This window comes from Oncorhynchus clarkii, unplaced genomic scaffold (assembly GCF_045791955.1).
Source record: "Oncorhynchus clarkii lewisi isolate Uvic-CL-2024 unplaced genomic scaffold, UVic_Ocla_1.0 unplaced_contig_6747_pilon_pilon, whole genome shotgun sequence".
NCBI lineage: Eukaryota > Metazoa > Chordata > Actinopteri > Salmoniformes > Salmonidae > Oncorhynchus > Oncorhynchus clarkii.
The window spans coordinates 77,668-93,123 of NW_027257996.1; the positions used below are offsets into that span (position 1 = coordinate 77,668).

The window sequence follows — 15,456 nt, forward strand, 5'->3', positions numbered from 1 at the left end:
GGAAAAACTCCCAAGAAGAAAGGAAGAAACCTGGAGAGGAACCAAAAAGCTAAACATTCACTGCACCGGTAACTTTAGGAATACAGTACAGCCAGTGAAAATAGATCAGTCTTTAATTGGACCGACTCTGTCTAACGTTGTTAACAGCATGTGCAGCTTGGGGTTATGTCAACAGGAGCTGAGTTTATCCACATATTCCAGGTAAACTTTAACCTGGTGGGGCTTTTCTAGCCTGTTACTGCCCCTGTATAAAATAACAATCACTCTCTCATAATACCGTTCTCACTCTCTCTGACAATATAGATAAGTGACAGACAGGACTCTTGCTCTATTAAATTCAGAGGCTTGCAGGTGTAGGCTATGGCCACGCCCCAAATGCCACCTTTAAACGTAGTGCACTATGTAGGGCGTGAGGTGCTATTTGGTGACGTTTCTCTGTGGGTCATGGTTATTGAGTAAACAACTTAAGTTGTGCAATTATTTACCTAAACCGTGAAGCTGTTTCAGCTTGCAGATAAATCACAGCTCTGCTTTCCGTTTCTCAGACTCCTCTCACCTTGGCATTTTCTCCCCTTGCAGGTAGACTAATATTGACTTTAGAGTGGCCTATCAACATCTGTGGAAGTTAATCGGCATCACTGCATCCAGTCTGCCTGTTTGTATCGTATTTTGTTCTCGAAAGGGATTCTATAGTAGAGCCTATCTCTCATTTTCTCAGGCACGTTCAATTCGTAGCAGATTCATCTTTAGCGAGTCGCGACAGAGAGATCGGGGTGAGGTATTGCGGTAACTGCGACTGCCTCCACTCTGCGGGCGAGTAGAGGTGGATAAAGTGAAAGGAGGAGCCGTGCACCTGTTAGACCAGTTAGGGACACATGACTGCAGAAGAATTTGCCTGAGTTGGTGTCCTTTGTCGAGATACAAGACGGGAAGGATGTCGGAGCCAGCGACGAATCCTGCGGTGACAGCATTCCCAGCGCCGACGATATCTTTGCCATTGGGACTACAAATATTGAGGACGTACTCCGGTGCTCTGATCTGCTTGGAAATTGTGAGTGTCGCATCTCTATTTCTGACTACGAGTTTTGTGAGCAAATACATCACCGGTGGTCAGATAGATTCTGGTTACACCCTTGCTTGAAGTAGGCCTAATTGGGGAAACTGCAGTCTAATCGATAGTCTCTATTAATTCTGCTTAATTCATTTTGTTCATTTGAGTTTTAGGATTAGTTTTTTCATCGCAGAGGTAGTTAGTTATGTATAACACTATCAGAGGGGCAGGTAGCAGCATAGTAATGGGAGTTCAGTCATCACTGTACTTCGGCTGTGTTTTACTAACGGCATATGGGCGACTCCCTATTGTACAATCTGATAGTTTATTAGTGATCGAAGCAGAACAACTGTGTAGTAGTGATAGGAGCAGAACATACTGTGTAGTAGTGATAGAAGCAGAACATACTGTGTAGTAGTGATAGGAGCAGAACATACTGTGTAGTAGTGATAGGAGCAGAACATACTGTGTAGTAGTGATAGAAGCAGAACATACTGTGTAGTAGTGATAGAAGCAGAACATACTGTGTAGTAGTGATAGGAGCAGAACTTACTGTGTAGTAGTGATAGGAGCAGAACATACTGTGTAGTAGTGATAGGAGCAGAACATACTGTGTAGTAGTGATAGAAGCAGAACATACTGTGTAGTAGTGATAGGAGCAGAACATACTGTGTAGTAGTGATAGGAGCAGAACATACTGTGTAGTAGTCTAATAACATCCTGCTCCTTTTAGGCCTATAAATAATCTGTATTCAGTCTAATAACATCCTGCTCCTTTTAGGCCTATAAATAATCTGTGTTCAGTCTAATAACATCCTGCTCCTTTTAGGACGATAAATAATCTGTATTCAGTCTAATAACATCCTGCTCCTTTTAGGACGATAAATAATCTGTATTCAGTCTAATAACATCCTGCTCCTTTTAGGCCTATAAATAATCTGTATTCAGTCTAATAACATCCTGCTCCTTTTAGGCCTATAAATAATCTGTATTCAGTCTAATAACAGCCTGCTCCTTTTAGGCCTATAAATAATCTGTATTCAGTCTAATAACAGCCTGCTCCTTTTAGGCCTATAAATAATCTGTGTTCAGTCTAATAACATCCTGCTCCTTTTAGGCCTATAAATAATCTGTGTTCAGTCTAATAACATCCTGCTCCTTTTAGGCCTATAAATAATCTGTATTCAGTCTAATAACATCCTGCTCCTTTTAGGCCTATAAATAATCTGTATTCAGTCTAATAACAGCCTGCTCCTTTTAGGACGATAAATAATCTGTATTCAGTCTAATTACAGCCTGCTCCTTTTAGGCCTATAAATAATCTGTATTCAGTCTAATAACAGCCTGCTCCTTTTAGGACGATAAATAATCTGTATTCAGTCTAATTACAGCCTGCTCCTTTTAGGCCTATAAATAATCTGTATTCAGTCTAATAACAGCCTGCTCCTTTTAGGCCTATAAATAATCTGTATTCAGTCTAATAACATCCTGCTCCTTTTAGGCCTATAAATAATCTGTATTCAGTCTAATAACAGCCTGCTCCTTTTAGGCCTATAAATAATCTGTGTTCAGTCTAATAACATCCTGCTCCTTTTAGGCCTATAAATAATCTGTATTCAGTCTAATAACATCCTGCTCCTTTTAGGCCTAGAAATAATCTGTATTCAGTCTAATAACATCCTGCTCCTTTTAGGCCTATAAATAATCTGTATTCAGTCTAATAACAGCCTGCTCCTTTTAGGCCTATAAATAATCTGTGTTCAGTCTAATAACATCCTGCTCCTTTTAGGCCTATAAATAATCTGTGTTCAGTCTAATAACATCCTGCTCCTTTTAGGCCTAGAAATAATCTGTATTCAGTCTAATAACATCCTGCTCCTTTTAGGCCTATAAATAATCTGTATTCAGTCTAATAACAGCCTGCTCCTTTTAGGCCTATAAATAATCTGTGTTCAGTCTAATAACATCCTGCTCCTTTTAGGCCTATAAATAATCTGTGTTCAGTCTAATAACATCCTGCTCCTTTTAGGCCTAAAAATAATCTGTGTTCAGTCTAATAACATCCTGCTCCTTTTAGGCCTATAAATAATCTGTATTCAGTCTAATAACATCCTGCTCCTTTTAGGCCTATAAATAATCTGTATTCAGTCTAATAACAGCCTGCTCCTTTTAGGCCTATAAATAATCTGTGTTCAGTCTAATAACATCCTGCTCCTTTTAGGCCTATAAATAATCTGTGTTCAGTCTAATAACATCCTGCTCCTTTTAGGCCTATAAATAATCTGTATTCAGTCTAATAACAGCCTGCTCCTTTTAGGCCTATAAATAATCTGTGTTCAGTCTAATAACAGCCTGCTCCTTTTAGGCCTATAAATAATCTGTATTCAGTCTAATAACAGCCTGCTCCTTTTAGGCCTATAAATAATCTGTATTCAGTCTAATTACAGCCTGCTCCTTTTAGGCCTATAAATAATCTGTATTCAGTCTAATTACAGCCTGCTCCTTTTAGGCCTATAAATAATCTGTATTCAGTCTAATAACATCCTGCTCCTTTTAGGCCTATAAATAATCTGTATTCAGTCTAATAACATCCTGCTCCTTTTAGGCCTATAAATAATCTGTATTCAGTTCACTAACAGCCTGCTCCTTTTAGGCCTATAAATAATCTGTATTCAGTCTAATAACATCCTGCTCCTTTTAGGCCTATAAATAATCTGTATTCAGTCTAATAACATCCTGCTCCTTTTAGGCCTATAAATAATCTGTATTCAGTCTAATTACAGCCTGCTCCTTTTAGGCCTATAAATAATCTGTATTCAGTCTAATTACAGCCTGCTCCTTTTAGGCCTATAAATAATCTGTATTCAGTCTAATTACAGCCTGCTCCTTTTAGGCCTATAAATAATCTGTATTCAGTCTAATAACATCCTGCTCCTTTTAGGCCTATAAATAATCTGTATTCAGTCTAATAACAGCCTGCTCCTTTTAGGCCTATAAATAATCTGTATTCAGTCTAATTACAGCCTGCTCCTTTTAGGCCTATAAATAATCTGTGTTCAGTTCACTAACAGCCTGCTCCTTTTAGGCCTATACATAATCTGTGTTCAGTTCAATTACAGCCTGCTCCTTTTAGGCCTAGAAATAATCTGTATTCAGTTCAATTACAGCCTGCTCCTTTTAGGCCTATAAATAATCTGTGTTAAATTCACTAACAGCCTGCTCCTTTTAGGCCTATAAATAATCTGTGTTCAGTTTAAAAACAGCCTGCTCCTTTTAGGCCTATAAATAATCTGTATTCAGTTCAATAACATCCTGCTCCTTTTAGGCCTATAAATAATCTGTGTTCAGTTCACTAACAGCCTGCTCCTTTTAGGCCTATAAATCATCTGTGTTCAGTTCACTAACAGCCTGCTCCTTTTAGGCCTATAAATAATCTGTGTTCAGTTCACTAACAGCCTGCTCCTTTTCACAAATGGAAATCGTTCCCTGTTGTCAGGCCTAGGATGCATTTTAAATAAACGGGCATTCCTGTCATGATCAGATCTCACAGTCTGGCCGAACAGTCTCGATATTCCTAAAGCATTTATTATGTCACAAATATCAAATCAGTCTTGACGTATGATGACTTGTCTAACAAATCTTCTCTATTCTGTTCTTCCAGATATTTGGAGGGCTAGTATGGATCCTGGTGGCCTCCTCCAACGTGCCCGTGCCCCTGCTACAGGGCTGGGTGATGTTTGTCTCTGTCAGCACGTTCTTCTGTTCCAGCGTGTACCTCCTCCTCTTCCTCCTGGGATTGGCTGACAGGATCAACACCGACTGGAACCTGATGGTGAGTCCGATAGTGACGAGGCTTTTTACCCAAGGAACAGGTCACGAAAAACAAGTCATTCTTGGTAAACAGGTTGGGAGCACTGAAGAACCAGCAGAGGGACAGGTCTTCTTACCGGCAGATATACACAGGTATACTGACGTCACATGACATCTTCATCAGAGGTAGAGTCTTCCTGGTCTGTTTGGTTTGTCACTTCAGGGCTGTCCAACTCCAGTCTTCCTGGTCTGTTTGGTTTGTCACTTCAGGGCTGTCCAACTCCAGTCTTCCTGGTCTGTTTGGTTTGTCACTTCAGGGCTGTCCAACTTCAGTCTTCCTGGTCTGTTTGGTTTGTCACTTCAGGGCTGTCCTAGCTCCAGTCTTCCCGGTCTGTTTGGTTTGTCACTTCAGGGCTGTCCAACTTCAGTCTTCCTGGTCTGTTTGGTTTGTCACTTCAGGGCTGTCCAACTCCAGTCTTCCTGGTCTGTTTGGTTTGTCACTTCAGGGCTGTCCAACTCCAGTCTTCCTGGTCTGTTTGGTTTGTCACTTCAGGGCTGTCCAACTCCAGTCTTCCCGGTCTGTTTGGTTTGTCACTTCAGGGCTGTCCAACTTCAGTCTTCCTGGTCTGTTTGGTTTGTCACTTCAGGGCTGTCCAACTCCAGTCTTCCTGGTCTGTTTGGTTTGTCACTTCAGGGCTGTCCAACTCCAGTCTTCCTGGTCTGTTTGGTTTATATCTTCAGGGCTGTCCAACTCCAGTCTTCCTGGTCTGTTTGGTTTATCACTTCAGGGCTGTCTAGCTCCAGTCTTCCCGGTCTGTTTGGTTTATCACTTCAGGGCTGTCCAACTCCAGTCTTCCTGGTCTGTTTGGTTTGTCACTTCAGGGCTGTCCAACTTCAGTCTTCCTGGTCTGTTTGGTTTGTCACTTCAGGGCTGTCTAGCTCCAGTCTTCCCGGTCTGTTTGGTTTATCACTTCAGGGCTGTCCAACTCCAGTCTTCTTGGTCTGTTTGGTTTGTCACTTCAGGGCTGTCCAACTTCAGTCTTCCTGGTCTGTTTGGTTTGTCACTTCAGGGCTGTCCAACTTCAGTCTTCCTGGTCTGTTTGGTTTATCACTTCAGGGCTGTCCAACTCCAGTCTTCCTGGTCTGTTTGGTTTGTCACTTCAGGGCTGTCCAACTTCAGTCTTCCTGGTCTGTTTGGTTTGTCACTTCAGGGCTGTCCAACTTCAGTCTTCCTGGTCTGTTTGGTTTATCACTTCAGGGCTGTCCAACTCCAGTCTTCCTGGTCTGTTTGGTTTGTCACTTCAGGGCTGTCCAACTTCAGTCTTCCTGGTCTGTTTGGTTTGTCACTTCAGGGCTGTCTAGCTCCAGTCTTCCCGGTCTGTTTGGTTTGTCACTTCAGGGCTGTCCAACTCCAGTTACTGGTTGGTGCAGGGTTTAGTTCCACCTCGGCACTAAACACAATTCAAATGATAAACAAATAGTAGTCTTCAGTCTGGACCTTTGGAGATCACCCTGCAAATCAAACACAATATCTGTAGAATAGTCAGGAGACATGTTCTTCAGGAGCCTCATTCAAATGCTGCCGACTCCATAGCAGTTCCCCTAAACTCCTGAAAGGATGTTCCATTCAGTATCATGTCACTGCAGATGTAGAACAATCCTGCTCTTTGATAGTCCTAATTACAGTACAGAGGATGTCTTTCCCAGACAGGTGTGTGTGTGTGTGTGTGTGTGTGTGTGTGTGTGTGTGTGTGTAAGGACACACCGAGTGAAACACTGCACCACACCTGCTGAATATGATCTCATCACAACTTTAGTCATGAGGGTGCCTCTACACATGCAGGTATCAAAACTGACCAGAAACACTGAAACATTACAGAGAGCTTGATCTACTAGTCTGTCAAGAAACTTAAAGCCATGTAACAGGGCAGAGCCTAGTGCACATTATAATGGCAAGAACACACTGCATGTGCTGGGTGAGAAATAATGTAAAAGCGTCTGTCATTTAATTTGTTGAAAAACAACGGTCCCTAGGCAGGCAGACGGGCAGACCCAGTCAGTGTTGTGCCAATCAGTTCTCACACTGGCCCTGATCCCAGCTCTGCTGCTACTGGCCCTGATCCCAGCTCTGCTGCTACTGGCCCTGATCCCAGCTCTGCTGCTGCTGGCCTTGATCCCAGCTCTGCTGCTGCTGGCCTTGATCCAAGCTCTGCTGCTACTGGCCCTGATCCCAGCTCTGCTGCTACTGGCCCTCATCCCAGCTCTGCTGCTACTGGCCCTCATCCCAGCTCTGCTGCTACTGGCCCTCATCCCAGCTCTGCTGCTACTGGCCCTGATCCCAGCTCTGCTGCTACTGGCCCTGATCCCAGCTCTCCTGCTGCTAGCCCTGATCCCAGCTCTCCTGCTGCTAGCCCTGATCCCAGCTCTGCTGCTGCTGGCCCTGATCCCAGCTCTGCTGCTACTGGCCCCGATCCCAGCTCTGCTGCTACTGTGCCTAATGTGTCCTCAATGCTTTTTCCACATGTATTAACACTTTCATATATTAATTGTATTTCTGCCATTTAGCAGACGCTTTTATCCAAAATGACTTTGCCACACTTACACATGAACTAATAACTAACATGAAGTACTAATGACTGACTGCACTAGAGGTTGACTTGAAGGGTACTGCCTACACTACTAGCTACAGTACTGACATAGGTTGCATCCCAAATGACAGTAGTAGTGCACTATATAGGGAATAGAGTACCATTTGGGACCTATCCACAGACAGCCCTCAGACCCACCAGGCTCCAGTTCTTCTCCTAAATGTAGTCGTGTGTGTGTATATGTGTGTATATGTGTGTGTGTGTGTGTGTGTGTGTGTGTTGTCATCTCATAGACAATGAGAAAACAAAGCTTGTGACACAGCTACTGAGAGAATAGTGAGCTCACACCAGACAATGGCCAGTCTGTGGGCCCTGAGTCCCCATTGTCAACAGAAGGGAGTCTGTGGCTACCTACGAAATTGCACCCTTATTCATAAGGCTCAGGTCAAACGTAGGTCAAAGATAGTGCACTATATAGGTAGTAGGGTGCCATTTGGGAGGCAACTGGTCTCTGACTGTAACCTCCTATCTCTCTGGGAGACGGCCGGTCTCTGACTGTAACCCCCTATCTCTCTGGGAGACGGCCGGTCTCTGACTGTAACCTCCTATCTCTCTGGGAGACAGCCGGTCTCTGACTGTAACCTCCTATCTCTCTGGGAGACAGCCGGTCTCTGACTGTAACCTCCTATCTCTCTGGGAGACGGTCGGTCTCTGACTGTAACCTCCTATCTCTCTGGGAGACGGCCGGTCTCTGACTGTAACCTCCTATCTCTCTGGGAGACGGCCGGTCTCTGACTGTAACCTCCTATCTCTCTGGGAGACGGCCGGTCTCTGACTGTAACCCCCTATCTCTCTGGGAGACGGCCGGTCTCTGACTGTAACCCCCTATCTCTCTGGGAGACGGCCGGTCTCTGACTGTAACCTCCTATCTCTCTGGGAGACGGCCGGTCTCTGACTGTAACCTCCTATCTCTCTGGGAGACGGCCGGTCTCTGACTGTAACCTCCTATCTCTCTGGGAGACGGCCGGTCTCTGACTGTAACCCCCTATCTCTCTGGGAGACGGCCGGTCTCTGACTGTAACCTCCTATCTCTCTGGGAGACGGCCGGTCTCTGACTGTAACCTCCTATCTCTCTGGGAGACGGTCGGTCTCTGACTGTAACCTCCTATCTCTCTGGGAGGCAGCTGGTCTCTTACTGTAACCCCCTATCTCTCTGGGAGACGGCCGGTCTCTGACTGTAACCTCCTATCACACGTGATTTTTCTCAATACATTCAATGAGACCTGACTACTCTCAATCCATATTATAACCCCGTCTTTCCATCTTCATTGCAGGATGTGCTGTACCACTTCACAGCACTGCTGTTCTACTTCAGTGCCTTGGTGCTGGAGGCTGCTGTTACGGCTGCCAGAGGGGTCATCAGTAGTACCAACAGCTCCATACCAGGATGTGTAACTGCCCCTAGTGGAAATATACTCACCTTCCTGGACAACAGACAATATAGTATTAACGTGGCAGCTACGGTCAGTGTACACTAACACACAATGTCAAGGCTATCTGTAATGCAAATGGTGGTTCACTGATCAGACCAGGCTTTTAATTCAAATTCTTCATACTGTACGTGCCTGTTTGAGTTTGCCTGGGTTGATAAACCAATAGAACATTCCCAGAACTGCAAACCCTGCCCATCTGGTTGTCACTAGTTACCAAAGTCAAAGTTGTTTACATCGTAAAAATACATGAAAAGAAAATGTATCTTTTTGATCTTAATTTAAGGTTTAAATCAGATTTCAAGAAGAGAAACTGTAGAAATCGGTGTGGTTTATCCATAATTATGACTTTGTGGTAACTAATGACAACCTATTGGATCTGGCACTCCAGGCAGACAAGCAAACGATCAGTTATTGGAATCGATTCTTCCAGTGTTATAAACCCAGAGGCCTGTTACTACTATAACATGTTATTATAAACCCAGAGGTCTGTTACTACTATAACATGTTATTATAAACCCAGAGGTCTGTTACTACTATAACATGTTATTATAAACCCAGAGGTCTGTTACTACTATAACATGTTATTATTGTTCTGGTATTATAAACCCAGAGGTCTGTTACTACTATAACATGTTATTATAAACCCAGAGGTCTGTTACTACTATAACATGTTATTATAAACCCAGAGGTCTGTTACTACTATAACATGGTATTATAAACCCAGAGGTCTGTTACTACTATAACATGTTATTATAAACCCAGAGGTCTGTTACTACTATAACATGTTATTATAAACCCAGAGGTCTGTTACTACTATAACATGTTATTATAAACCCAGAGGTCTGTTACTACTATAACATGTTATTATAAACCCAGAGGTCTGTTACTACTATAACATGTTATTATAAACCCAGAGGTCTGTTACTACTATAACATGTTATTATAAACCCAGAGGTCTGTTACTACTATAACATGTTATTATAAACCCAGAGGTCTGTTACTACTATAACATGGTATTATAAACCCAGAGGTCTGTTACTACTATAACATGTTATTATTGTTCTGTTATTATAAACCCAGAGGTCTGTTACTACTATAACATGTTATTATAAACCCAGAAGTCTGTTACTACTATAACATGTTATTATAAACCCAGAGGTCTGTTACTACTATAACATGTTATTATAAACCCAGAGGTCTGTTACTACTATAACATGGTATTATAAACCCAGAGGTCTGTTACTACTATAACATGTTATTATAAACCCAGAAGTCTGTTACTACTATAACATGTTATTATAAACCCAGAGGTCTGTTACTACTATAACATGGTATTATAAACCCAGAGGTCTGTTACTACTATAACATGGTATTATAAACCCAGAGGTCTGTTACTACTATAACATGTTATTATAAACCCAGAGGTCTGTTACTACTATAACATGGTATTATAAACCCAGAGGTCTGTTACTACTATAACATGTTATTATAAACCCAGAGGTCTGTTACTACTATAACATGTTATTATAAACCCAGAGGTCTGTTACTACTATAACATGTTATTATTGTTCTGGTATTATAAACCCAGAGGTCTGTTACTACTATAACATGTTATTATAAACCCAGAGGTCTGTTACTACTATAACATGTTATTATAAACCCAGAGGTCTGTTACTACTATAACATGTTATTATAAACCCAGAGGTCTGTTACTACTATAACATGGTATTATAAACCCAGAGGTCTGTTACTACTATAACATGTTATTATAAACCCAGAGGTCTGTTACTACTATAACATGTTATTATAAACCCAGAGGTCTGTTACTACTATAACATGTTATTATAAACCCAGAGGACTGTTACTACTATAACATGATGTTATTGTAGTATTATAAACCCAGAGGTCTGTTACTACTATAACATGTTATTATTGTTCTGGTATTATAAACCCAGAGGTCTGTTACTACTATAACATGTTATTATTGTTCTGGTATTATAAACCCAGAGGTCTGTTACTACTATAACATGATGTTATTATTGTTCTGGTATTATAAACCCAGAGGTCTGTTACTACTATAACATGTTATTATTGTTCTGGTATTATAAACCCAGAGGTCTGTTACTACTATAACATGTTATTATAAACCCAGAGGTCTGTTACTACTATAACATGTTATTATAAACCCAGAGGTCTGTTACTACTATAACATGATGTTATAAACCCAGAGGTCTGTTACTACTATAACATGTTATTATAAACCCAGAGGTCTGTTACTACTATAACATGTTATTATAAACCCAGAGGTCTGTTACTACTATAACATGTTATTATAAACCCAGAGGTCTGTTACTACTATAACATGTTATTATAAACCCAGAGGTCTGTTACTACTATAACATGGTATTATAAACCCAGAGGTCTGTTACTACTATAACATGTTATTATAAACCCAGAGGTCTGTTACTACTATAACATGTTATTATAAACCCAGAGGTCTGTTACTACTATAACATGTTATTATTGTTCTGGTATTATAAACCCAGAGGTCTGTTACTACTATAACATGTTATTATAAACCCAGAGGTCTGTTACTACTATAACATGTTATTATAAACCCAGAGGTCTGTTACTACTATAACATGTTATTATAAACCCAGAGGTCTGTTACTACTATAACATGGTATTATAAACCCAGAGGTCTGTTACTACTATAACATGTTATTATAAACCCAGAGGTCTGTTACTACTATAACATGTTATTATAAACCCAGAGGTCTGTTACTACTATAACATGTTATTATTGTTCTGGTATTATAAACCCAGAGGTCTGTTACTACTATAACATGATGTTATTGTAGTATTATAAACCCAGAGGTCTGTTACTACTATAACATGTTATTATTGTTCTGGTATTATAAACCCAGAGGTCTGTTTCTACTATAACATGATGTTATTATTGTTCTGGTATTATAAACCCAGAGGTCTGTTTCTACTATAACATGATGTTATTATTGTTCTGGTATTATAAACCCAGAGGTCTGTTACTACTATAACATGTTATTATTGTTCTGGTATTATAAACCCAGAGGTCTGTTTCTACTATAACATGATGTTATTATTGTTCTGGTATTATAAACCCAGAGGTCTGTTACTACTATAACATGTTATTATAAACCCAGAGGTCTGTTTCTACTATAACATGTTATTATTGTTCTGGTATTATAAACCCAGAGGTCTGTTACTACTATAACACAGGGATGTTTGTAGAGCCTTGGTGAGGTCGTATATCGGTGTTCTACTGTTGCCAGTGAACGGATGTTGTGCTTCGTCCTGACTGCCGTGTCCATTTCTGTATTGGTAGCTCCTGTACTGCACACGGCTATTTTCACACCGGTTCATTACCAAGGAGACCAAACACAAAAGCTCTGTAGTAAACTCCTAATCGAAGTCAATGTTGTTCAGTAAATTGAGCTGTAAGGCCTTTGCATTCCATGAGTTAATGTTTGGCCGTTGTTCTCTCGACTCTATACTAGTAGTTTGTTCAGTGATGGTGCTGTACTATATAGCTGCTGCTATTACATTAGGTGTTATTGCTCAAGGCTTTCTGGGAGTTAGCCTAACCTTGTTGTTGTTGTTGTCCTGGTTCTCCTCTAGATATTTGCCTTTGTGGTGACACTCTGCTACGCCTGCAGCATGTTCATGGGCTTCAGGAGGTGGCAGATGTGACACGGAAGAAAGAAAACGCACCATTTACAGTTCAAACTCCTACCATGCCGTCAAGACATTGTCACGTTGTCTGTTTATTACATGTGTATAACAACATTATTTTTTTAAAGAGAATGAATGTATCGTAATATTTGCATCAAGTTTATATTTGTTGCTATGAGATCAAGACAGAACACTTTGTTGTATCTGTCATGTAATAACAGCACACCAGGCGTTATGGCTAAGCTACCAGATGTTGTAGTTCACATGTTAGTGCTTGGTTTCTGAGGCCCGACATGTTTAGTTGTGTGATCAATAGTGTAGATTTTATTTATTAGTATTTGATTCCCTGTAAAATGAATTAAACTCTGGATCAGAGGAGACCTATAACTGATTAAATAACAATAATGTGACAGTTATATTTTCCCCTTGTAGAATGTCTAACTTTTTTAGAGCAACATGGAAAACTATGTTAAACATACTACATAGGACAATTAACATAATAATCACTTAATGACATTGTGTGAATACCTACTGGAATATATTGAGTATATTCTGTGATTTCTGAAATGCATTTTTACAAATAATTAACTTTTCTTATCTTGTCGATACAACTTGTATTTTTATATTTGGCTAGTTTAGCAGGGCTTCACCAGAAGGGGGAGCTATTCTCACAAAGACTGTTTTTAGCGGGGAGAGTTATTGGCTCATCAGCCCTGCTGGTTATTCAGGAGCCAGTTCAAGTGTCCTGGAGGTGGTTGAACCAGATGCCTTTGTTGTCAGTTGAAGGGAAAGGAACTTTGCCGCTACCTCTCTCTTCAACCAAGGTGAATGAACTGAGGAGGAGTCTGAAGGGAAAAGGAGATTCCTCTTGGAGGACAGTGTCGGTTGATGGGAAGAGGAGACTCCTCTTGGAGGACAGTGTCAGTTGAAGGGAAGAGGAGACTCCTCTTGGAGGACAGTGTCAGTTGATGGGAAGAGGAGACTCCTCTTGGAGGACAGTGTCAGTTGAAGGGAAGAGGAGACTCCTCTTGGAGGACAGTGTCAGTTGAAGGGAAGAGGAGACTCATCTTGGAGGACAGTGTCAGTTGAAGGGAAGAGGAGACTCCTCTTGGAGGACAGTGTCGGTTGATGAAAGTGCTTCGGGCCTTTAGACTTCATCAGGGTTTTTGGTGTCAGTTGATGAATATCTTCATGCACGACCGGTCAAACGTTTTAGAACACCTACTCATTCAAAGGTTTTTATTTTGTTTTTACTATTTTCTACATTGTAGAATAATAGTGACGCCATCAACACTATGAAATAATACACATGGAATCATGTGTTAAGCAAATCAAAATGTGTTTTATATTTGAGATTCTTCAAATAGCCACCCTTTGCCTTGATGACAAGCTTTGCACACTCTTGGCATTCTCTCAACCAGCTTCACCTGGAATGCTTTTCCAACAATCTTGAAGGAGTTCCCACATATGCTGAGCACTTGTTGACTGCTTTTCCTTCGCTGTGTGGTCCGACTCATCCCAAACCATCTCAATTTGGTTGGGGTAGGGGGATTGTGGAGGCCAGGTCATCTGATGCAGCACTCCATCACTCTCCTTCTTGAGAAAATAGACCTTACACAGCCTGGAGTTGTGTTGGGTCATTGTCCTGTTGAAAAACAAATGATAGTCCCACTAAGCCCAAACTAGATGGGATGGCATATCGCTGCAGAATGCTGTGGTAGCCATGCTGGTTAAGTGTACCTTGAATTCTAAATAAATCACAGACAGTGTCACCAGCAAAGCACCCCCACGCCATAACACCTCCCCCTCTATGCTTTACTGTGGGAAATACACATGTGGAGAACATCCGTTCACCCACGCTGAGTCTCACAAAGACACAGTGGTTGGAACCAAAAATCTCCAATTTGGACACATTTCTAATGTCAATTTCTCATGTTTCTTGGCCCAAGCAAGTCTCTTCTTATTATTGGTGTCCTTTAGTAGTGGTTTCTTTGTAGCAATTTGACCATGAAGGCCTGATTCACACAGTCTCCTCTGAACAGTTGATGTTGAGATGTGTCTGTTACTTGAACTCTGTGAAGCATTTATTTGGGCTGCAATGTCTAAGGCTGGTAACTCTAATGAACTTAATCCTCAGCAGCAGAGGTAACTCTGGGTCTTCCATTCCTGTGGTGGTCCTCATGAGAGACAGTTTCATCATAGCGCTTGGTGGTTTTTGCGACTGCATTTGAAGAAACATTAAAAGTTCTTGACATTTTCCGTATTGACTGACCTTCATGTCTTAAAGTAATGATGGACTGTTGTTTCTCGTTGCTTATTTGAGCTGTTCTTGCCATAATATGGACTTGGTCTTTTACCAAATATGGCTATCTTCTGTATACCACCTCTACCTTGTCACAACACAACTGATTGGCTCAAACGCATTAAGAAGGAAAGAAATTCCACAAATGAACTTTAAACAAGACATACCTGTTAATTGAAATGCATTCCAGGTGACTACCTCATGAAGCTGGTTGAGAGAATGCCAAGAGGGTGCAAAGCTGTCATCAAGGCAAAGGGTGGCTACTTTGAAGAATCTCAAATACAACATTTATTTAGATTTTTTAACACTTTTCTGGTTACTACATGATTCCATATGTGTTATTTCATAGTGTTGATGTCTTCACTATTATTCTACAATGTAGAAAATAGTACAAATAAATAAAAACCCTTGAAGGAGTAGGTGTTCCCTAACTTATGACCGGTAGTGTACACTGTACATGATTCAATTATAATGTATATGTTTTATTTTTTATTGAACCTT

At 41.1% G+C, this 15,456-nt stretch overlaps 1 protein-coding gene across 1 annotated transcript; it reads left to right on the plus strand.

Annotated features, from left to right (window-relative positions):
- The first annotated feature begins 278 nt into the window (after positions 1-278).
- Positions 279-13,259, plus strand: LOC139394441 (protein MAL2-like). The gene is made up of 4 exons (XM_071142508.1): positions 279-1,051; positions 4,713-4,883; positions 8,784-8,972; positions 12,600-13,259. Exons 1-4 carry the CDS (start codon positions 935-937, stop codon positions 12,669-12,671), a joined length of 549 nt encoding a protein of 182 aa, XP_070998609.1. The 5' UTR covers positions 279-934; the 3' UTR covers positions 12,672-13,259.
- The last annotated feature ends 2,197 nt before the right edge of the window (positions 13,260-15,456 follow it).